The sequence below is a fragment of the Plecotus auritus genome (assembly GCF_963455305.1).
Source record: "Plecotus auritus genome assembly, chromosome: 4".
Lineage (NCBI taxonomy): Eukaryota > Metazoa > Chordata > Mammalia > Chiroptera > Vespertilionidae > Plecotus > Plecotus auritus.
This window is the reverse complement of record NC_137775.1, coordinates 17365962-17390855: the sequence shown is the minus strand read 5'-3', so window position 1 is coordinate 17390855 and position 24894 is coordinate 17365962. Positions and strand designations below refer to the sequence as shown.

The following is a 24894-nucleotide window of genomic DNA, read 5'->3' as shown; positions in this document are numbered from 1 at the left end:
ACTGACAGGTAAGCACCTTCCCTATGTGATGCTGACTTCACTGCCATGTGCCCATTTTCTCCTTCGCCCTAGTGATTTGCAGGGAATGGACTGTGGTTTTCTGGGGAGTGTAAAGTTGCAGCTTCCTGGTGACGCTACCCCTATGACCATGCTTATAATATCTGGCCACCCCTTTGCTTTCTTCCTATTATTAATATTAATAACTAGCTAGTTACAACAGTAACACCCTGACCGGGTATTGAACCCGCAAAAATTTTGGTATATAGGACGACATTCCAACCAAATGTCCACCCGGCCAGGGCTCCATTTTTACTTATTTTTAATATATTGGTTTAGGAGCCACCACTATAATCTCATTTTACCTTCATTACCTCTTTAAAGATCCTATCTCCAAATAGTCACATGCTAAGTTTCTGGCAGTTAGGACTTTAACATATGGATTTGGGAGGGACACCATTTAACCCATAACAAGGTCATACTGGATGAGAGGGGCCCTAAATCAAATGACTGAAGATATTAAAATCGAGGGTCCTTATGACTTCGATTATTTAGCTTTAAATCCTAGTTCTGGAAATGATGTTTTTTTTCTCTCTCAAGACAGAGACCTAGCTTTTCCCTTTTGGATAATCAACAACCCTGAGGTAGCAGAAGCCAGTAGCCAGAAGTCTGGCAGGATAAAGATCACATCTTGACCTGTTATGTTTCAGTTCCTGAGCCCTAAGGTGGAGCAATCCTCTGGCTACTTTCTCATGAGACCAGACAAAGGGACGCTGCAAGAGACCTCAGAACTGTCCTCAAGACCTATAATTTGGCACTGTCAAATTTTACCTTTTAAGTTATTTAAATTCGAAATCTATTGGAAAAAAGACAAGATTCTTCTCTCTTAAAAACTTTTATTAGGCATTGCTAGATGATGCTGCACACATCATGGGAGTACACAGCACCCCACAAGAATCCATACAACAGCTCAGACAGTGACATTCAAAGTAGTTGATTCCCACTACATTTTTCATCCCAGTAGAGTGAGTGTCCTTATATCCTTCCATGAGATCAGATGTCATAATTAAGATTACCCTTCCATTCTCAATCAACGCAACAAAAACAATAAAATAGGTAGTCCCCTCCCCCCACAAAAGACAATAGGGATATTTGAGTGTCCAAAATTAGACTCCAAAATATCACAAGGTATCCATTTTGAAAGACTTGCCCCTAAAATTTGTGTGATCTGATGTTGGGTGCTTGTGCTGCCAGCAGCAAGTGAGATTGCATTTGCTAAGAAGGAGCAGTACACCAATACATATTCATTGAACATCCTTGAGGTAAGAGATTTAAAAATTTCACTGCTTTAAAACAAAAAGTTAATTTCCAAGTCCTGTCCAGCAGGACATATCTGTTGGCAGGAAGATTATTTTTCTTTCTTTTTTTTGTCAAATATTTAACACGTATTTGCACATACAGCCTGTGTCTTTTCTAAGCACATGATTTATTTTAATTATTCATCATACATTCATCAGGAAAAGTTGAATTACATACTATGGTACATGAAGAATACAACAAAACTAGCTTTCTATATAGAGCTAACACAAAAGGCAAGACCAAGAAGAGCAACATAATATATTGTACACAATGTCTTGATGTCCACTGAGCCCACTGTGAATGAAGAAGTACATGTAAATAGTGAACACCATGGTTTTTCAGCATCTGTGTGGAAGTAAATGACAGATAACATGTTGCCAAAGACAAGTTGTAGAGAACTGGTCAAATTCCTGAAGTACCATATACTTACTTTTATTTATAATGTTTTTTGCCAAGTAATTTTGTCCTAATAGGAGCTATAGGTAACCATTCCAACTCCTGTTTTAAACATTAATAATCATCATTCTTTTTTTTGTGGTTTAAAAATATGCTTCAATTATAATGATTTTAATTTATGGTGTTTAATATTTTTTTATACTTTTGGTTAAAAATGAACAATGAATTTAAGAAAAATACAATGGCTAACACACTGTTCTAGAGATAACACAGTGGATGGCGATAGCAAAGGCAGCCTATTTACACCCTGAAGGTTCACTGTCTCATCAGGACTTTAAATAGAGGGACCAGGGAACAGTCACAAAAAATATATGGCTCTTTAGATAAGAAACAAAGTCAAGTGAAAAAAATAAGGCACCAATAACATATATAAATGTTATACACTCTCATCACACAGAGCACCGTAGGAAAGGTTATAGGGAACTATACATTAGTGCTAGTGGAAAATGGTAGTAAAACCAGTTTCCATAGCGTTTATTCACCAACTTCTTCCTTTCTTTTCAGTAATAAATGTACAAACACAAAAATGGGGGAAATTATATAATATGTTAAAAGCACAATTCACGAAACTAACAGCACAAATAATCATTTGGCATTAAGAAGTTAAGGTCTTAAATACTCCTTATTTTCCAACATTTTCATTTCAACAGCATTTGTTTTTTTCCTTTCCAATTTTCTTTCAGGGATTTCTACATGATACATTTTAAAAATTTATTTCTACCTGCCTCTTTTTAAAAATACATTCATAATGGTTTCTTCCACATAGTTTTATGAATACCTAAGTTAATAATTTGACTAAATGTAAAAAAAGAAGTTAATAATAAAATTACATATTTTCCAATATCATTGAAAAAAGTAAATAAAATCTCTTTTAAGCTAGGCTAATTTTAAACATAAAAATATGACATTATTTGGAAAATGACCACTATTTTACACAAAATGAAAAATATGTAATATAATGAAATGACAGACAAGATCTGGTACAAACTACTAATGAAAGTCATTCATCTTACAATTAAAAAATTCTTCTCATTTGCTATTGTTCATGAAAATTTAATTAAAATGGGATATATTATGATAATTCAAATGAGATGACAATTATTCCTTAGAACTGCAATTTCTGAGTATACAGCAATATATTAACCATCCAAACAATTTTCTCTTTAGCAATTTATACTTTTTGTGAAAAAAGAGAATGTGAATAATTTAATTGTCCCAGTTTTGCAGTAGGTATATACACATATAAATATATTTGTTTCATGAATGTCTTAAAATCAATTTTGTTTAAAATAGAAATAAAATAACTAATTGTTGTGGCATCATAATAAATAATGTACTAACATAAAAACAATTTAATGCTACTGTTTTTGTATTCTACATAAAAATGTATCTGTAACCTCAAAATCTACTACTTAAGTTAATAATTGCTTTCATAAGCAACAAGATTGTCAATTAATTTTTATAATAAAAATCTGTAACAGATTGTCCTTGTCAAGGTAAATGGATTTATATATCTATATCTATTCAGATATGTATCCATTACCATTCTAGGTATCATATGAATTATAAGATTGGTTACTTTTTTTCAATACCATCTACAGAATTTTAATTATAATGAAAAGGATCAACTATCAAAAGTAAATTATGGCCATATGGAACTTTTTAAAAAATGAACCTTTGAAAAAGGGCTTGTAATCAGCTAATTTAAAAAATCATATACTTTAGAATTTTCTTTATAAAGGAACATAAAAGCATAATATTTATATCAATATTAGGTAGTATTACTTGAACAGTGAAAGTATATTTGGACACAGAGGATATATGTTCATTTTAAAAAGTTATTTTTAAGAATTTAATGGATTATTGAGATTGTTTTCCCCACTGGAACATGAAGTGAACACCTAACAGCTTTGTGGGGAACTGATAAAGACAACACAGCTTGCCAACTGCAAGGCAGAATCTGTGAAATGCACTATTTTTGCAACTTCTGGGGCCCTTTAATACCTGTGACTCTACCTTGAACTTTCCCACATCATGTACTAAACCGATATTAAATATAACTTGAGTGTGGCTTGTATAAAAAATCATTCCAATGAAAAAGTTGAACATTTGCAAATGAAAAATGGTTTCTTGTGAATAGGGCTAATATCAGTTAAAGTTAGTGTGATCTACTGTAGATTACCAAAAATTCTAATTATAAACCCATCATTGAGTCTTATATACAAATGCTATACTATATAAACGCAGCCCCAAATCCAAACTGTAGGACTTTTTTGCTAAAACGAAGACCATAAACCATATATTTGGCCATTTTGGATGAATCATGAATGAGTTGTCAGGTTGGATGAATGTCTACACGCACTTTCTGCTCAATTCATATGCAAACACAATATTGACCTTACAGTATTCCTGAAGCAATTTCTGAGGCTTGGTTGTAGAGTATTTTAGGCTCTATGATCCAACTGACATCTACCTCATTCATTTTATTTCTTGTCAGAGGGCTGGGCAGGGCTCTCCATCTCTGTCCCAGGTACTTCTGATATATTTTAATTTACAGACAAATAAGCCAAAGTAGGTTATGCTCACTACCATTGCCAAATTATGAAGTCCTTTCAGTGTTTGCATTGCATTTCATTAGTGTCAGAGGAGTTAACGGTGAGACAGAATGTATCCCACATTTGGCAAAGATGGGAAGGGAACCACAGAGCGAAAAAGCAAGACAACCAGCAAATCTAAAACAGAAAAGAGGAACTGGATGTTGAAGTGTGAGAGTATCACGTCACAAGTAGGGAAGAACATCCTTTAACATGAATGGTGGAACAGAGTAACTAAAATGTGGGAGACCAGAAAAAAACAGTTTCGATTGGTAATATAACCTAGGTGATACAGAGTTAAATACACCTAATGAAATTTCTTTTATAAGTTAAAAGGAACTGGGGGGGGGGGGGCTGGGAGCACTGGCAATCTTTTGTATTTTTTAAAAAAATAATGTATTGGCCTTTATGCCCATTTGTAGTGTGTCATGAGCATAATGACATGCTTCTAACATTGGCACTGTGTGTGTGATATGTGGAGGCTCCGGCCAACGCTCCAAATGGACAGCCACAGGTCTGACCTGCTGTCCCTCTCTGCTTCTTGGATAATGTCTGCTCCACTTCCGGCCTCACCACAGCGGTACGCAATGGAAGAGCCGCACACTGTTAGCTATGAAGCAGGTATTAGTTCTGGCCTGAAAGCCACAGTTCCGAAGAGTTGCGCTGCCTTTCTCTTTTCAAGGTCTGCATCATCGGTTTGCACCCAAAAGACATTTCACAGTATTAAATACTCCCCACCTTTTGGGCCTCCGCTTTTGTTCAGACCATATCTTAGTGATGCTATGAAACTACTTCCGTCTTATTAAAGTACTATTTGTGGTTATACACATTAAACATGGGAGTTTGGAACTTATTTTCCATAGGAGGAGGAAGATGTCATACTTCAGTTATGAAGGCTTGGAAAACAGATACTCTCAAACTAGCGATTGGTGATAGTTTTCATTTATATCTCGTCAGTGGACTTTCTTTCATAGATTTCATGAAAAACGAAAATGCAGTTAAAATTTGCAGTAAAAATTAACTTGATATTTTAAACAAACATCCCAACAAGGTTATTAGGTAGCATTTATTAATTATTTGCTATATTGGAGCTCCTGAGACCAATTTTTAGGATTGCTATAATTTCAGAAACTCTGCTACAGATTTTTTTTCAGGTATATTTTACTTGTTTTAAATTTTCAGCTCAGATTGCTCCCCAAATTTAAAGAACTGACACATTATTTGCTAATACTGTTACTCTACCACCTCCATCAAGTAAATGTAACCAGTTTCTTTCATTCTGTCAAGTTACTTCAATGGCACAACTGTTTTAAAGTGCATTAATGACTTTTAAGGCTACGTTTATGATATTAACACAAAATAATAAAGCTAACCACAGGAAAAATTACTTTGCGTAGCTGGGATAGATTTCAGCCACAAATATGAAAGGACAGGCATACAATCCAATGGGAAGACTCACATTAAGGCATATGTGCAGCTTATTTATAAAATTAAAAATGGCTTTTGGCATAATTTTATTTTAGATTTTGAAGTCCTTAATGAAGTATACCAAGTAGTATTATTTAGGCCACTAACTTTTTAGAAAAGTCATTATGAATTTAACAGGCAGCACGAAAGTCCAATGCTAAAAACAATCGCACTTGTTTAACGAGGGAGAAACTGGATGGATGTCTTGGCAGATGTACTCTAATTTGACACAGGTCAGGAATGAATGCTGATGCTTTGCACATGCCAGAGTGTGTTTCCACCCCCTCCTGCCTCTCCTCTTGTCTTTTAGTGAACAGGAGCTAGAGCATCAGAGCAGAGATAAGTGAGGTGGGAGGGGGCTCACCAAGGACTAGAAGAGATTACAGTGGTTTGGGGTATTTCAGGGGAGCCATGGGCCATATATTTGGGTGGTAGGATGGAAAGATAAAGGCTCAACTGGAACTTAGGGACTCAAGAGATGGTGGGTGTGGCTGGAGTAGGAATCTCCAGACAGGCACCACTGAATCCTGATACCGCAGCCGCAGCGGAAAGTACAATTAGAGATATCAGGTTGTAACCCAGTGGTGTTTAATTACCTTTGATTGTTTTCCTGTCTGTTCCACCTTCAGGATACAATAGCACCTATCAGAAAATCAAGGTGGTGGCAACACGATGTTGCTTGTACCAAAGGTTTGAGCCCTCTGGCTAAGTCCACATGCAGAGGTTCTTAGGGAACTGCTAAGCTTCACTGTAAAAGGAATGTTTCACCTCATCCCACAAGTTATAAACGTCCCAACAAACCACCAAACCTGCATACCATCTAATTTATTTTTCTATAGGTAACGGTGGCCACTCATAATTGCCAAGATATTGCTTCTTACTTTTCACAATGGCATAGTTAAGTTCCTTTGTGCAGCAACATGCATGAACATGGATAGTGTTTACTAAAAAATGGGGCAAACATGATTGGTTTGGTTATTTCATTTAATACCCTCAAGTTTTAAAACTAGGCTATCCAAATATCAATGTATCTTCCTTGGATATCTTAGAGATATCTTATTAAATTTTATTTTTATTGGAATAACATTAATTTTCTTTTATATGTCTTGGCAAGGTATTTATTTGGCTAATTAAGCAGGAGTAAAACTATCCTGCAAAAGATGCTTTTCTTTTAAAATTATGCACTTCTATATAATCTTTTTTTCTCCAAGAAAAAAATCTCAAATATACAATCTCTATGATCTCATTCACAGAAAATGCATTAACATTTTATTACAAATATGTTATAGGAACCAAATTTAAAAACTTATGGAAATGTTAACACAAAGTGACAACAATTTATGTAAAGGACCCTCACTGATGCTTTGTACTAGAGAAGTAAAAACTGATCTTGATATCAACAGGGGACTAATTAAATAAATTAAAGTACAGCCCCACAGTGGGATATGTAGTATTTTACAAAAGAATGAGGTAACTCTATTTAAACCCTTATGGAAAGGTGTCTACCAATATATAATAAAGTGGAAAATAGTCACAGGACAGTAAGAATGCTAATATTCTGTCTGTATAAAACTAATATACACACAGACACACACACACACAAACAATTGTTTGTATATCTGTAGAAAGTGTCTGGAAGGACACATACCAAATTACTAACAGTGTCTACCCCTAGAAAATAAGGAGTGGGTTAAGTAGAGAAATTTGTATGTTAGAATTCTGTATGACTTGATTTTTTTTAAAAACGTATATATTAAATTTACAATAAAAACATAAAAATGACAAGCTTTGGATAGAAAGATATTTTATGTTTACGTTTCTTTCTCTAAAGTAGTTTTTATAATTCATTGCAAAAGTTATTACTATTGTTTTAACTTCCACGTTGGCACTGGCATATAAATAATCCTTTTTATTTCCTTCTCTCTTTCTAAGATCTTAATGCCACTTAGTTTAAAAAGATCACAAATAATTACAGTAAGTCACCAACAAGAAAAGGCCCCATCTATAACAACTTTTAAAGAGGAAAAACACATACATTTAAAAAAAATCCATGCTATAGAAAAAGGACAATCCTATGCAATACAGTGCATGCTTGCTGAAGCATTGATGAAACAGTTTTCACTGGTAACAAATACCACTTTGTAATTGGAAAATTGGAACGTTTCCAAATAATATAAAAATATCTCCCAAAGAATAGTTATTCAAAGAAAGAAATAAAAATCCCTGAGTAGGCCAAAGGCAACAGACACAACACCTAAGAAAATAGATTATCTAAGACCAGCGAGTATATTATTTAGCGAGTTGGTATATATATATATGTAGGTGGCATATGTATTCATATGCATCTATGGAGATATTGTATATGTATACATATATATTCTACATAAATATATGGATAATATATATACACGTTTCTATAGAAATAGTATATGTACAGACAGACATATCACACATAATCACATCCACTAGATTTAGAATTATTATATCATGTATCGTCAAACTAACACCTAAGTCTGGAAGAGACAAATTTACAAAAATTAAGCACTTTAGGAAAGAATTACATGGATTTAAGGTGGAAATTGTCATTCTCTCGGTTTTAATACTAGAGCATGTAGAATAAGCACTCAAATATTTGTTGAATGAATGGATGGATGGATGGGTGGACAGATGAATGAATGGAAAGATGATATTGTGAAATTACATAGCACATCACTTTTTCTGGTATCATGTTATGCTTTAGTAATATGACATTCCAGAACCATAGGGCATACCCTCCTCTGACTGGAAATAGTCTAGTCCAGAAGTATAGTATAGCTATTCTGAGTGTTACGCATAAATTTGAATATCATGGACTTTTAGATAAAATAAAAATCATAAATGTTCTTATACCTTGGAGTTCAAAAAGACACACTACACATGTTAATGCATGTTTTTTCACATCATCTATTTCAATTCGCACAAGGTTGCTGTGAAATTAATGCTATATCTATGCAGATAACTAATTTTAAGCATTTGGAAACAAGTGAAAACTAGTCTTCTTAGGGGTCTTTACTTCCTTTCTGCTGATGAACTTTTGTGATGAAAACAAAGAAATAACATAATTTAGTTACTTGTCCTTTTCAGTTTGGTAAAACTTCCTGAAAATATTTCCTTCACTTTTTGGTTTCCTTCTCCAGAAGCAGTTTATATTTTAGATAAACCCATAAACACAAACATTTTTTTTTTAAATTACCCCTCCATGAGAAAATACCAACACATTATTATGCGTATGAGCAGTAAACATAAGAAAAAATCCTTCAAAACTAATAAAACTTGGGGACAAATTAAAAAGAGAGAAAGAAAGAGATAAGAGGATGGGGTAAATAATGCCACACCTTGACCTAAAGCAGAATTACTTGTAATTACAAGTTATTTAAAAAATCAGTAGAATGGGGATTTGTTTAAAAGCTTAAGCAGTCTTTTCCATAGCAACCCTGCTATTTAAATTAACTAGTTCTGCCTATAAAATTCATTCATATAGTGAAACATGTAAGCCAAAATATAAGAAATCTGAAAGACTGAATGTTCAAGTCTTGAGAATTTCCTAAAATCAGTCAATCAGTTTTGTCAGTTTATAAAGTTTGATAATCCTTAGGTGACAAGGCACACATTTGTGTGTGCGTGTGTGTGACAAAGAGAGAACAAGAAATAGAAAGGGTCAACAATCGAAATAGCCTGTTGTCTAAATTGACTTTAATTCAATTTAGATGAAATGATGTGTACTTCACCAGTGCATACCTGTCCGTGATCATTTTCTCTGTTTTTTACAAAGGCAATAGATAGGAAATACAAATAAACCTAGGGGTTAAAACAAAACAAAACACAGTAAGCTCATTAGAAGGAGAGGCATTTCAGTTTATATAGTTGAAAATTTTCCATTTTGAAAATGATTTACAAATCATCATTCTCAAATTATGCTCACAAAGGAACCACCATCTTTAAAGATATCTATGAAAATGTGGGAAAATAGTGTAGAGGCATGGAAGTTGACCAGTACAAGGTCATTGGGTCGAATTTTAATACAAGTCTTTATACACACACATTCACACCCCTACATGTATACACTTCAGTAACTCATGATTCTTTTCATTAACTTCATTAGTTCCCTTTGGGCACTGAGATTTTTTTTTAAACAATTACAGCATCTGAAGGAGGAAGGAATTACACTGCTTGGGCCACAGGTGAAAACAGGGGCATATGGTGAGCCTTTATCTGCTGGAAAGTGGCCTTGCTTGTTGGTACAGGTGGGACTTTGGCTGTTCACACCAACTCTCACAGATGGGCTGGAGGAGGGTTCAGGTACAAAGACAGTCCAAGCAACTCTCGGGAAAGGCATGCTCAGACAGTTCTGAGGATAACTGGTTCTTACTCAAAATAATTTCTTCCAAGACCCATTAAGAAGGTCAGAATTATGACACAGATGTTTATAGTATATGAAAGTGACCATTTTGTAAAAGCAGCAATCAACATCAGGAAAGGCCAGGATACCATGTGGGGAGTGCAGTGGAGCTAGAGGCATCGTGACCTGCAGAGAACCACGGAGACACGAGATGGCAGAAGGGTCCTCTCGCTGTGTTTCAAGACGCAGCTCTCAGACGGGTGTGCCATTCTGGATAGCTCCGACCGGACCAGCTTAGTTAGATGAAATGATGTGTACTTCACCAGTGCATACCTGTCCGTGATCGTTTTCTCTGTTTTTTACAAAGGCAATAGATAGGAAATACAAATAAACCTAGGGGTTAAAACACAACAAAACACAGTAAGCTCATTAGAAGGAGAGGCAGTTCAGTTTATATAGTTGAAAATTTTCCATTTTGAAAATGATTTACAAATCATCATAATTTAGCGATATGTGAAAATGAAAAGAGGAGAGATACCTATGGCACAAAATGTATTTACTTCTACAAGATTTCATTCTTTATTATTTTTCTTTAGGTCTCTCCCCTCTTTAACAATCTCAGTGATACCAGTTTGAAAATGGAACAACGTTTTCTATCAAAATATCAAACCTTAGGATTAAGTCTTATTTATTAGCTCTAGTTATACCATTGGCATACTATGATATTCATACTTCGGACAGAGTAATGTGTTACTTAACAACATGGGCTGTGGAGCCAAATGTCAGGTTCCATTCCCAGCTCTACCACTTACGATGGCCCAGGAAGCCTTAATTTCCTCAACGGTAGAATGCAGATAACAACAGTATCTACTCCATAAAGACGGGCTCGTTGTAATAAATGTCAGTTACTTTATAATTTGATCTGTCCTGTATGTGCAAATTACTTGCTAAATAGAACTTTACACATGAAAAGTTATAGTATTCTTTAGAAAAAAAATTCCATCCACTATGTGAAAGGCATCAGAGGTGCCTCTACCTATAGCATTTAATTTAATGTTCTCTAAAGCAATAATTCTGAACGTGTGATCTCTGGTCCAGCAGCATCAGCATCACCTGAGAAATTTCTGGCATTAGAAACCCATGGGCACTGCCCTGACACTGAATCACAAACCGTGGAGAGGGATCCGCAACCTGTGCTTAAACCGGCCCTGCTCTCCAGGTTGTTTTAAAGCTGGAGCCTCAGAAATCACTGCTTTAAGAAACATATTTTAATATATTTCTGTGCACAAAACTATACAAATTGCTGATACATTTTCTATTTGTCAGTGCTCAAGTATATGTTGGGTATATGTTCTTATCACTCAAAGGTATCTTTTCCCACCCAGGTCACTCTTTCACTAGAACAAAGCAAACATCCAAGGGTGTACCAGAGCCCCTTTTCTTTGATGATCCAACATGAACTCAGAATTAAAAAATCTGGGTTCAAGGCCACTGGTCTCTTTCATTAAAAGACTAGTTGTATGAATATCGTTATTCAAAGGGAGTTAATGATGCTTTATAAGATACATGGTACAAAGTGCCCATTGACTGAACAAGTGCCCCACAAATACATCCTATATGAAACACGAGCCTCTGAATCTGTAAATCAATCGCCTATCTAAAGCAAGCATGGAACAGACATCACGTCCACTTAATAACAGACTCACATTATTACATTTGCACTCATTCTCCATGGCATTCAGAGAATTCTAAATCTCAGATATGTTAAGTGTTTCTTACCAATTACAACTGCTATGGCCCCTAGTGCTAATCCCAGGACCAGGATTAGAGGTGCAACAAATAATTTTCCAGCTGGAAAACAAAAGGCAAAACCATTTAGAGTCTTAGAGCAAATTTACCCAACCATTTCAGCTATGGTTTTTAATACCACAGTGTATATTATTTTTTAAACGAAGTCTAATGATAATGAAGGCAGTGTTTCTCTAAGGAAATGTATCAGGTGTAGAACAATTATATACAGATGTACGTTTAGTAACTTCACTGCAGTCCTGGGCCTATTAGTCCAATATCTCATAAATTATTTATCCTTTATAAGGAAAAACATTACGAAGCTACTGGCTCACTTTATTCTCCCAGGACCATTCATCTTTGTGCTTTTCCTTTAGGCCTCTTCCATGTTCAATTTTCAAGATTCTGAAAGATTAAGGAGTGACACAACCTGAATTGTGTCTCAAAAATATAATTAGCTCACAGAATGGAAAGCTAGTGGTGCTGTAGAGGGCACTGCCCAAGCCCACCTCTGGAAAAGTGATTTATTTACTTCCCGGGTCCAAAGAAAACAATATGAACACCTAATAAACAACTACAAACAAGATACTGCGGTCCTATTTTAGAGAAAACAACCAATAAACATACAATATATTGGAAGTTATTCCAGTAAATCATCTTAACAAATTTTAAAAGGAAGCATTCTATAGTAAGTGCTAAGGCTAAATGTTGATAAGGATGCCAAAAGGCATCAATCAGTCTTTTTTTTCCCTAAATAAATAATGAGCACTGATTATAATAAACTCCAGGTATATGCAAACATAGCAGAGTTCACAATCAGAATCCCACTAACTCTGAAAGGCACTAGCACACACACAAAAGCCTAAGAGTTAATATCTTGTTGTTATGTCTTCATCTTAACCATCTTCATCCTAAGGCATGTGACACAGCAGTGTGGATGCAGAGCCCAGACACACGGAGAGATGAGGAAGGAATGGAGGGACTTGGCAGTAGAAACACTTAGCTGTTTAAAAATAAAGCAGCAACACTGTTCTACAAATGAAGGACAGCGATTGGAATACCCAATTACATAAAAACAACAGAAACATAATGAAGCCAGAAAAAAATGTCAGTATTTTTATTCTTAAGAAATGGTCTTTGGAACCATTTGGAATCATGACCAGACAGATAGAAAATACAGTTTTTAACATGTAATTGTAAAAGACTGCCATTCAATTGACACCCTGGGTTTTACTTATAGTTTTCACCAATGACAGAATCCAATTAAGTAATACTAAATCTCATTGAATAATTACATTTTGTACCTTCTTAAAGCTATGCTAAACTGGTTAGAGTATATTGGCTTGCATATTTTATTTATTAAAATATGTTTTTATTTATTTTTAGAAAGAGAAGAAGGGAGAGGGAGAAGGAAAAAGAGAGATAGAAACATTGATGACAGAGAAACATCGATCAGCTGCTTCCTGCACACCCCCTACTGGGGATCGAGCATGCAATCTGGGTATGTGCCCTGACCCGGAATTGAACGAGTGACCTCTTGGTGCATGGGTCAAACTCAACCACTGAGCCACGCTGGCTGGGCTTGGCTTGCATATTTGAAAAGAATCTGTTTCTCTTCTGTGCATGTAGCTCAGTATGTTCATTCATGTATCCTTTTAAAATAATTATTAGTATATTTTTATAATAGCAATGAAACATAACTACAAAGTAACAGCATTGATTTTCCCCCAAACATTACAGAACTCTAAGACTCAGATACTTGCTTTTTCTTTCTGGGAAGTAATAAACTTATTCCAATCATGCAATCAATGTTTAATGCATGTTTAAGTCTACTTTTGAAAATGTCTTGAGGGATTAAGCATACACTCTTTTATTCACAGATCACTAACAATTCTTTTAAAATACCATTCTCAATAGTTAAAATAATTCTTTTCATATCCATTTATCATATCTTATTTATACTTAAACTTAATTTTTCCCTTTCATTGCTATTTTAAATTATACTTGCAAATACCGTTGTTGACTATCTAGATACAACATTTTAAAATGTCCTTCACATTACTATCAAATTTCTTTGCAAAAGAATTGCACAAAATTTCTAATTCATTCAGTAGAGTAGGAAAGTCCAGCACTGAGTATTAACTTGACAAAATATTTGCTAATCAGTTGTCCAAAAAACATATTTCATTTTAAATTATATGTCTCTGTCTACTAATAACACTGAATATTTTTTAAACATGTTTATTGGCTATTTCTATGTCTTCAATTCTAATTCCAGGCTTCTTTGTCCTTTAAAAAATATTATTTGAGGGGGTGCCATTGTTTTTGTTCATATAAATTATTTGTAATCTAGAAATCAATTAAAGATCTGTATTTTCTTTGCCATTATATGCTTTAATTTGATGCTTTGTATATTTGTATGGAACAATATGGGAATGAAGCATTTTCCCTCACTTTTATTCCCCAAACCATTCATTGAATATTCTGCTTACTCTCTACCAGGGAGATGCTCCCATGTCAGAGGCGGCTAATCGTCCTCAAATCTCTGGTCCCCGTTGTTCTCTAGGAGCAGAACCTCTGATCTGTAACTGGGCCTGTGGCCATACATATTGTAGACCATGGTTCCCACACTCCAGCTGTGAGAGAAGAGCAGCCCCTCTGTGCCTCTGTCCAAGAACATCTGGAGGCGGTGGTCCCAAACCAAGGGAGCAAACTGGGTTACATCACATAAGAACAGCGGGCGGGAGGACCTCCCTAGGATCAATCTTTCTTCCCTCTTATATGGCAGCAAAGGTAACCCCTTTTCCTGCCTTTTGTGCAGATGGGAGAAGTGGGAACCACTCCACGGGGAGTTTGGTCCTCAGGAGTTAGAGGCAGCTGTGCTGGAGGTGGAAGATGTGTGGGAGGGAGAGCTTATCCTAAGGCCAGCTGCTCCTACTTTGCCGGTTTGTTCTGACACATGCACACACACACTCAGAACAGAAATTAGGCCCAAAAGAAAATCATTTACAGAAAGCTGACCATAACATTTTTAAATAAAAACAGAAAAGGAGGAACAGAGAAAATATTTCCCTGCTGACAACGTCTATGGGCTGTGCATTCTACAGCCTGCCAAATAACTCGACTCTTGTATGCCCTGGGAAGAGGATTCTAGTGAATGGAAGAAAAAGAACTATCATGCCATAAAATGGCACTGAGGTAGGAAAGAAAAGAACAATGCAAAAAATTTAGGATTTTGTGTTTTTAGGTTGTTCTCTGCATGCACAGACTTACAAGTAGCTCAAAACTTAATTTGCAATTAGTTTTCTCATGATATTACTATTATAAATAGGGGTTAGATTCCCTGGGTATCCCTCCCAAGTCTATTAAACTAATAAATAAATATTGGTTATATAATTACATCATATACCATTATAAGCAAATCAAATACTTGAAAATGATTAAAATCAATGTTGACTATATTGAATTATGTTGGCTTTGGAAAATTATGTTTGAATTTCCGTAAGGACATTTTTAGAGAGGTTATACAAGATTTTAGAAAATTATGGCACTGGTCTCCATAAGTTAAAGTGAATTCTAAAATACATGTTCTCTCTTTTATCTGATGGGAATGTATCATCAGCACCAGCTTTGGTCTGATTAACCATCATATGATTCTGGAGAGGGGAGTGGTTTACAATAGCAGTGATGGAGGGCTAAAGAGAACTCTAAAACAGTTTCGTAAAGTAACTAGGCAAAAGGAGGTGGAAAATGGGCAATGTGGAAGATGTTAACAAGTGTTGCATATACATGGGAAACTACCAAAGAAAGACATAATGGAGTTCTTTGTGATGAAAAGAGAGGAAGAAATCCCACAGTGGGTACATTCCAGGGGAGTGCAGTGCTATTGAAACAACTACGAGGTCTGAAGAACTGTCCGCATGAAGGTGGAATCAGGCCAGAGCAAAAACCTGTGTTTATGTTTGCATATTTGTGTATGACATTATGTGTTGTTGAAGATTAAGAGGGAGGAAAACCTGGGGTTTGTATGCTCTGAGGGCATTTGCTACTCAGTACATTAACTGTTAGCTATTAATACAATAGAAAAGATATACAGTGACTTATCAACTATTTGGATACAATGGCACTCCATTAAGGGCCTCTGAAACATATGGATGTTTTTTATTGTACCGCATATCCTCTATGAATGAAGAGCGGGTAGGTGTAAGATTCACTGCTAGGTATTGTCAATATAAAAATAAATGTGACGTTTCTCTCAATAGGTGCCTTACAATAGGTTACAGAAATTTGAAATTAATTTTACATTTCTGCAGAGTAATTAATAATTTGTATTTTGAACAAAATCTGGTGGCTCACATAAGACGGCCCTGCCAACAAACGTAAGTTTTTAATTATAAACTCGAAGGGAGAGAGAATATCTCCCTCCTGTTTGGGGGTAAAGGCCCCACTAGGATAGCTGGCAGTGGTCAGCATTATCGTGGCTAGTCCGTTTCTGAGTTCTGCTATCGCTGCTCACTTCCCCAGGGAAGATTCCTCAAAGTCATGTCCAATACTTACCACAGACCGACCCTCGCACGAATCTCCTTAGATGAGGTCTCTCTGGGAGGTAGCGATATTTGCATCCAAATATACTGAGGTTTGATGTGTGGTCTCCAAAGAAACGGAGCTGGCGGTATCTCTCCCCACATCGATAACAAAAATTAGTGTTACATTGTGAACAGGTCATGTGATCACACCCTTCAGTTCTCTGGATGTGGATCTGTGTCCGCAAAAGAGGGAAAGGGAAGGAAAGGCGATTAAAACTTTCAAGTAAATCTGGCAAATGTTACGGAACAACATCTACAAGTTTTGCCACTATATAAACCTTTCTTACATAGCAGTCCTGAGCCTTTCAATTTGCTTGCAATCATGTTCTCCAGGATCGTCTTTGTGTCAAACACTTCATGTGTGCAAAGCTCCGTAACATTTCAGGCACTCATATGCTATTGGCTGGTTATGACTAATGTTTAAACTAACACATCCCTAAGAAAGCTCACATGTCTTTCTAGACATACACCCAACTCAATGGTCAGGAGGCATTTTAAAAGGCTGGGAAAGTGGATGTTGTGTAAGCTGTGTTCAACAAGGTGACTGGGGGAATAAGAGTATCGAGATAAAGAGTATTCCTTAAAAGCCCGTATTATGTAAAACTTTTTCTGAATAAACATCAAGGAGCAGAAAGCTCTTTGTGTGGAAGGAAATGATGGGAGCTAGAAGTGTATTCACAATACCATTTTAGTTCCCAACTGTAATATCATTTGCAAATATGTGTACAGAACTGTTTGCAGAATTCTATGTGTGCAACTGAGCACCCTCCTCAATTGCTGCAGTCAGGTTACATGAAACACACCTTCACCCTTAATGCAGCAAGGATTTTACTCTTGAATAGTCCACTGTATACCCAATGCGGTAGTCACTGTCTCAAGCACTGATTTTACTCTTTGAGATATAACTGGATACTTGACACAGACAGAATCCTCACGGACACTCATAAATTGGAGCCATCTTCCATCCCAGGATGTGCACACTTAGTTTCTCAGGTGAGCATTCATGAAACAGAACTTAGTAATTCATAAAAAAGGTTTGGTAACCCTGTCCCACTCCCATGTGATTGAGACAGGACCAACTAAAAGCAGCCTTCCCATTTCACTACAGAGTAGGCACTTACTACATTCAAGCTACATCTCACTTATTCTTATCATACATATATTTTTAATCATTATATCTAAAGGTCTTTATTTAGGAAATTTATTTAAAATGTCTCCAATACCACTTTGACTACTGAGCATTTCAACCCATGAGTTTGCTTTGGGACTAGTGTTCAGTGAGTATTTTAATGCAATTGAGAACGTCACAATTAATCATGTGAGTCAAACCCTCCAGTGGTTGTTTGACTCTTTTTAGTTAAGCGTTGGCCACAGTCCACGACTTACCATATTTCATTTAAAATAACGTTCTCCTTCCGCAATGCACAGTGTAGTTCCCTAAGCTTCTGCAGCAGTTACAATGACGTTTTTCAAAAACTGGACAATGATTATGGAAATGGGATAAAGTCACCCAGGAATAAGAGATCTTTAATGTAAAAGGAGTAATTAAAAGGTTGACAGATAACGAAAATTACCCATTTCAAATCTAACCTTGTTTTACAGATTTTTCAAATAAAATTTTTGAAGTTGCTAATTCAAAATCATATGCAGGGTTTCAGTTTAGTGATTAAATAGCTGAAATTTTAAACTTTGATTTAAAGAAACAATATGAATTTTAAAACGACTTCTGAGGCTGCTTTTAAAATAACCAACGATATTAATCATAGTAATGGTAAAAGTTTGAGTCTGTATATCTATCTATCTATCTATCTATCTATCTATCTATCTATCCATCCATCTGCCTGCCTGCCTGCCTATTTATCTACCTATCTACCTGTGCACCCATCTGGAAAACTTCTAGGGGACAGTGACAATTTTGAAGAGATAATAACTAAGCACAGGGCAGCACATTACAGGCCCTTAATACAAGATCCGTGAAGGGACCACGAAAGAAAAGTGCACTAAGTTTCCGACAGGATGTTAGGCATTCAAAATCATTAGATGAATTGTAGGTTAAATGTCCATTCTCTCCCAGTGGCTGATTCTCAGCAGGTAACCGTCGGCCACATAGGGAGGTTGAAAGAGCCTGGGTTTTGATTTTAAGAAGCCCTCTGTTTAAATTCTGGCTCCACTAGCTGTATAAAAAAGTTACTTGAGCCTGGCCAGCATGGCTCAGTAGTTGAGAGTCGACCTATGAATCGAAGGTCACAGTCCGATTCTGGGTCAGGGCATATGCCGAGTGGTGGGCTCAACCCCCAATAGGGAGCACTGAGGAGGCAGCAATCAGTGATTCTCATCATTATATTTCTATCTCTCACTCCCTCTCCCTTCTTCTCTGAGATCAATGAAAAAAAAAAAGTTACTTGACCTCTCCCAAGCCTGTTTCAATATTACTTAACATGTGATAATGCATATACAGTGCTTACCCCATTGCTTGACACATAAGGAGTCAGAACAATATAATATTGGTTCCGCTTTATGCACTGAAAAATGTGAGTAACGTGGGCAATGTAACAGCACACCTCCTGATTGTCAGGTGGTCCCCTTCCTTACTTCTTGACATGGGTAATTCTTGGGCAGATGCTGAACTAGAGAACACCTTCCTAGATAGGGAAGGGCTAGCTTGTGGTTAAGGGCAAAGAGCACCTGTGGTCAAAGGTTACTAACAACTCATTATTTGGTCAATATAGGCAAAACTTACTTTTTCTGCTATTGGCCAATCCATCCTTTTAAAATTGTATCGAGCCCTGGCCGGTTTGGCTCAGTGGATAGAGCGTCGGCCTGCGGACTGAAGGGTCCTGGGTTCTATTCCAGCCAAGGGCATATGCCCAGGTTGTGGGCTGGAACTCCTAAAGGGGGCGTGCAGGAGGCAGCCAATCGGTGATTCCCTCTCATCATTGATGTTTCTACCTCTCTCTCTCCCTCCCTTCTTCTCTGAAATCAATAAAAATACATTACAAAAAAAATTGTATCGACTTTTTTTCTTTTATCTAACAGTCTAGTTAGAGCAGATGCAGGTTTTATGGGGTCTGAAGGTTATCTGATTTGAGGGCCCTCTTTAAGGAGAAGAATGTAAATTACAAACACAAATGAGATACATGCCTAAGAAGGGACTTGGCAGATGAGGGTCTCTGAAGCCTAAGCTCTTTAGCTTCCAAGTAAACTCACCCCTAGCCCAGCATTTCCCTCTGTCGTGCCTGTTTCTGGGAAGGATTCTGAAGAATGATTCCTGTGCCCATATCCACTTAGCACAGTGGCTGGTGTACAGGAAGAATGTAGGCCAAAGGTCCTGCTGGACCTTGGCACCATTTCTGATCCTTCTTTAAACCACCTGAGCATGTTTAAAGAGAACTGCTGAGCAGCCAAAACAAAGATGACTTCGTCATACACTCAACTTTTTCATTGTAGGCTGTATTTGATCTTGAAATGGAGACAAAACAGCTTAACTTTTCCTGATCACAAAGCGTAGTGTTGTATTTGACTAGCAAAGAGAAAAGGACTAATATTTGTTTAGAGCGCATCATGTGCCAAGCATTGTAAACAGATTAGCACCTTTAAGCCTCATGACCGTACCATGAGACTGGCATTCTTACTCATAACCAGAGCTCAGAAACGTAAGCTGCTAGAGTGAATAGAGAACGGGTTTTGTTCATGTCTGTGTCTTTATCATGCTAAGCAGCCTCTTATTATAAACTTAAAGATAAAATCAGAGGTCAATCATATTTTTGTTAAATGACAGAATAAGCTTTGCATTAGTCAGACCTACATGTTTCCAGTCTCCTGCACAAGGCAAAGCTGAGTCTGTCTGCTTGTTTTAGCTTTTTGGGGGGGACCAACTCATTTCTTCCTTTAAAACAGTATCAAAACTTTTTCTGACAGGAAGGTTGTTCTAGTAAGTTCAACTTGTCACCGACAGTTCATTTTCCTCAAAATTTCACCTACAATTTGTCACATTATATCTGTGTATAATATTGTTTCATTGACTTCTAAAATCTTTATGAGGCAAATTTACTTTTTCATTAAAATCACAAAGACAGCAATTTATAGTCTCTCTGAACAGTCTTTCCTTATTTCTAAAATAATATTCTGAGCACAGCAGGCAACTAAAATATTGTTGGTCCAATATTTCTGTACAGGAGGTGATAAAATTCCAAGCTCTGACAATACTCTATAGTAACATTGCACATTGCAGGATTATATGGTTCTATAGATTAATTTGATCACTTCACACACATAAAGCAATGATTTAATCATGAGAAAATAATTTCATTAATTTACCAACTGTCAAATACATAGTACTACTTCCTTTAATATTAATGTGAATATATTTTGATTATATGAAAATATATTATAACTTGATACTAACAGAGAAACAAATTGATAAAATGTAAGTTACTGTGCAACAGGGGGTATTACTTTTCACATTGTTAAGCAAGTTGTAATTTTGATCTCCTAACACCCAGGGGATAATATATTTCATATGCTAAATGAATTCCCTATATATTTCATTCAAGAGTGCATTTTGACAATGCCATCTTTATTTTTAAAACATAGAGCCTTAAAATATAAGCTTAAATTACATTTACACAAATTATTTTATCAACGAAACTGTTTTATTATAGTTTCAAAACATTCATCGACTTAGCATGGCTAAAAAAATACAAATAAATCACCCAGTGGCTATGATTTAGAATCAAAATTTTGTTTTTACTTAAGAGACTGAAACAGAGTAGGACAGACCAGATATTCCTAATCCATTAGCTTGAACTGACTACTCATAAACCACAAATGTCACTTGGTTTGATATTACTCACAGGGTTTTTCTCCATCTATAACAAATAAGGATGGCTGATACTTAAAGGAGTTGAATATTTAAACACTAAATGTTGTGATATACCCCTTTATGCTTACAAGTCATGAGATGAATGTTCAGAATATGCCTGATATTTCTTTAATAAGAGTGTTTGCTATTAAGTTCACAATGTAGTAGACAGAAATAACAAAACGGACCATTTTTGAGCCTATGCTATCCATAGTACATAGCACCGCCTGTAAATAAGGGATTATTCATAAAAACACATATGCTTCTATAATGTAATTCTCAGTATTGCCTGGCAACCTAAAATGGCATTATGTACTGCAGAGGCAGAAAGGTAATGGCAAGGCCATCAGTGTTTGGGCGTAATAGGTCCAGATGACCCCTGAAAAACAGGTATGTAATTGGAAATATGCTTACAGTTTCCTAGGTAATAACAGCTTGTTTTTAAAACAATGTACCAAAAGTGTTTTGTTTTTTTTCTGGTTAAAGTACTTTATTGATTACAATATCAATTCACAGCCAACATTATTTCACAGAGCTACTGTACAAATAAAGGAATGAATCACTGTGCAAGAAAGATCCAAGAATACTGTGAAACCATGGAACAAATCCATCTTTTGTTTGGTTTAAAGCTTTTACAAGAACTTTAATCTAGTATGTTCATGGGAGAGGTGAACATACCAAAAGTATTTTGATTTTTTGCTTTTCAAAACAACAACATATTTTTAGTACCTGCCCTCCTCAATGTACTTCTGCTTCAATGTACTTGTTTTCTTTGTTACAGGAAATTTCATATACATCTCAAGTTAAGTCTTGTGATTTATGACAGAAATTTTTGAAGAAGAGTGTAGAATGCTGTCCAATTCTTATTCTCCAGGGTAGGGCTGTACTAAAAATTAGCCCCTAATTTTCTTCCTTCTTCCCCAGAGCTGATGCCTCATGCTCTCAGAAATCTTCAGACGCCAGTTTTCCCTTCCTTCACATTCACTTTGACCCCTTCCTCTCTGCAACTGTACCCTGCTTAGCCTGCCAATAGTCCAGGTATTGCCACATCCTAATAAATCCTTCCTCTAATTCCACAGGAACTTCTAGCCAATAATTGCCCTCACTCTTCCATTTTTATCAAGTTTCTTAAAAGAATACTCTATATTCACTGCTTTTTTTTGTTTTGTTAATCCTCACCCAAGGATATTTTCCCATTAATTTTTAGAGAGTGGAAGGGAGAACGAGAGACAGGGAGAAACATCGATGTGAGAGAGACACATTGATTGGCTGCCTCCTGCACGCATCCCAACCAGGGCTGGGGAACCTGCAACCAAGGTACGCGTCCTTGACCAGAATGAAACCCAGGATCCTTGAGTCCGCAGGCTGACGCTCTATCCACTGAGCCAAACTGGCTAGGGCTCACCACTTTTCTTACTCATCTCAGTTGGCTACAATCCCATGTTACTGATACATCCAGATCAGCTATTGTTTCTCCAGGAAACATTCACTCATTCATGCATTTGATAATTAACTATTTGTCCATTGATAAAATCTGAGATGGTCCTGCCCTGGAAGAGCTTATAGTCTACAGTGTAGAAAGACATCACTCAATTGTACAAATAAATATACACTCAGAAGCTATGACAGATGCTATGAAGGAAAAGAACAAGTTGAAGAGAGAGTACTTGATAGGTGGAGCTTGATGTGGTCTAAGGGTAAGAGAGGCTTCTCTAGGGAAGTGACATTTGATCTGAGAAATAAAGGTCAAGTAGCAGTTTACCAGTTAAGAGGACACGGAGGTAGGGCGAGCATCCCAGCACAGAATATTCATGACACTGTAGCCATGAAATGAGAAGCAACCTGCACTAGCCCTGTCGGAGCATTTCTTACTCTACATCTTAAAACTCTATCTGTATCCTCCTATCCAAACCCTCTACTCACCCAGTTGATGAGATCTAAAAGGACTCAGATCATGTTCATCTTGTTTATTGCTTTACTAGAGGCCCAGTGCATGAAAATTGTGCAGGGGAAGTGGGGGGTTCCTCAGCCCGGCCTGCACCCTCTCCAATCAGGGACCCTTTGGGGGATGTCTGACTGCCAGCTTAGGCCCAGGACCGGCAGTCGGACATCCCTCTCGCAATTTGGGACCGCTGGTTCCTAACTGCTCGCCTGCCTGCCTGGTCACCCCTCAACTGCCCCCCTGCTGGACTGGCTGCCCCCTAACTGACCCCTGCCAACCTGGTTGCCTCCTAACTGCCCCCCCCCAACTGTCCGGAAGAAAGTCAGATGTCCAGATGTCTGGTCACCCTGTCTAATTTGCATATTGCCCTTTTATTAGTATAGATTACAGAGACCTGCACAGGTCTTGTCACATAGCATATTCTCAATAATATCTTAAAAAGCAAATGAGTATTATCCATGACCTTTTAATCGCCAAATCCAATTTTTGGATTCTTATCTAATTGTATCTCTCAGTGTCATTTAATTGCTTGACCACTATCTCCTTCTGACCTTTTATATACTCTTGCTTCAGTGCCACCCTTATTCCAGGTGCTCCTCATATCTCTCTGAGGTTCCTATTTCTTCATCTATCCTTTTTTTTTTAAATATATATTTTATTGATTTTTTACAGAGAAGAAGGGAGAGGGATAGAAAGTTAGAAACACTGATGAGAGAGAAACATCGATCAGCTGCCTCCTACATATCCCCATCCACAACCAAGGTACATACCCTTGACCAGAATCGAACCTGGGACCCTTCAGTCCGTAGGTCGACACTCTATCCACTGAGCCAAACCGGTTAGGGCCTTCACCTATCCTTAATTCCACTCAGGGCTCACCACTTTGCACATACTCTTTAGGTAATCTCTTCAATACCCAAATGGTTTCAACTTCCTTCAACTAGATCTCACTTCTTCACTTCCACTGTGGACTGACTCCTGAGCTGCAGACTCATGAAGCACCTGTTAGCTGGTAATATATACCTATATGCCTTAAAGCCATTTCAAAGTCAAACAAGAAAAAGCAAATTCACCATCATTCCATGGCCCCCTGGTCCAACAACAACAAAATAAAACTAGGTCCATGTCCATATTTTATCTCAGGTTATGGTATATCCATCCACTTAGACACCCAAGCCAGATATCTGGTAGGTACACTCTTTTTACTTCCCACATCCAACTCATCATCAAGGTCAGACAATTTTAGGTCTACGATACTTATCTACTCCTTCTCCTCTTCTCCAGCTGTTTGACCACTAGCTTAGCTCATACTGTCATCATTTCCTCCTACATGTCTACAACTACCTTCATATAATCAACAACAACCAACATGACATATATATCTGATATCACCATCCCCCTCCTTACAACTTTTCATCTGGAGTATGAAATACAAGTTTCTTTTTCTTTTTTCTTTTTTTTTATAT

At 36.7% G+C, this 24894-nt stretch overlaps 1 protein-coding gene across 2 annotated transcripts in view; it reads right to left on the bottom strand.

Annotated features, from left to right (window-relative positions):
- Positions 1-9584: 9584 nt before the first annotated feature.
- The window catches only part of RNF217 (ring finger protein 217), a 114624-nt gene continuing 99314 nt past the window's right edge, over positions 9585-24894 (bottom strand). The window contains exons 4-6 of one of the 2 annotated variants that reach the window (XM_080665432.1): positions 16597-16798; positions 12031-12102; positions 9585-10603 (exon numbers count right to left, since the gene is read on the bottom strand). In XM_080665432.1, the coding sequence (XP_080521558.1) occupies positions 10422-10603; positions 12031-12102; positions 16597-16798 (456 nt within the window). In that variant the 3' untranslated portion in view covers positions 9585-10421. Of the gene's footprint in view, positions 10645-12030; positions 12103-16596; positions 16799-24894 lie in introns of both variants that reach the window. The other variant, XM_080665431.1, reaches the window with a different exon arrangement.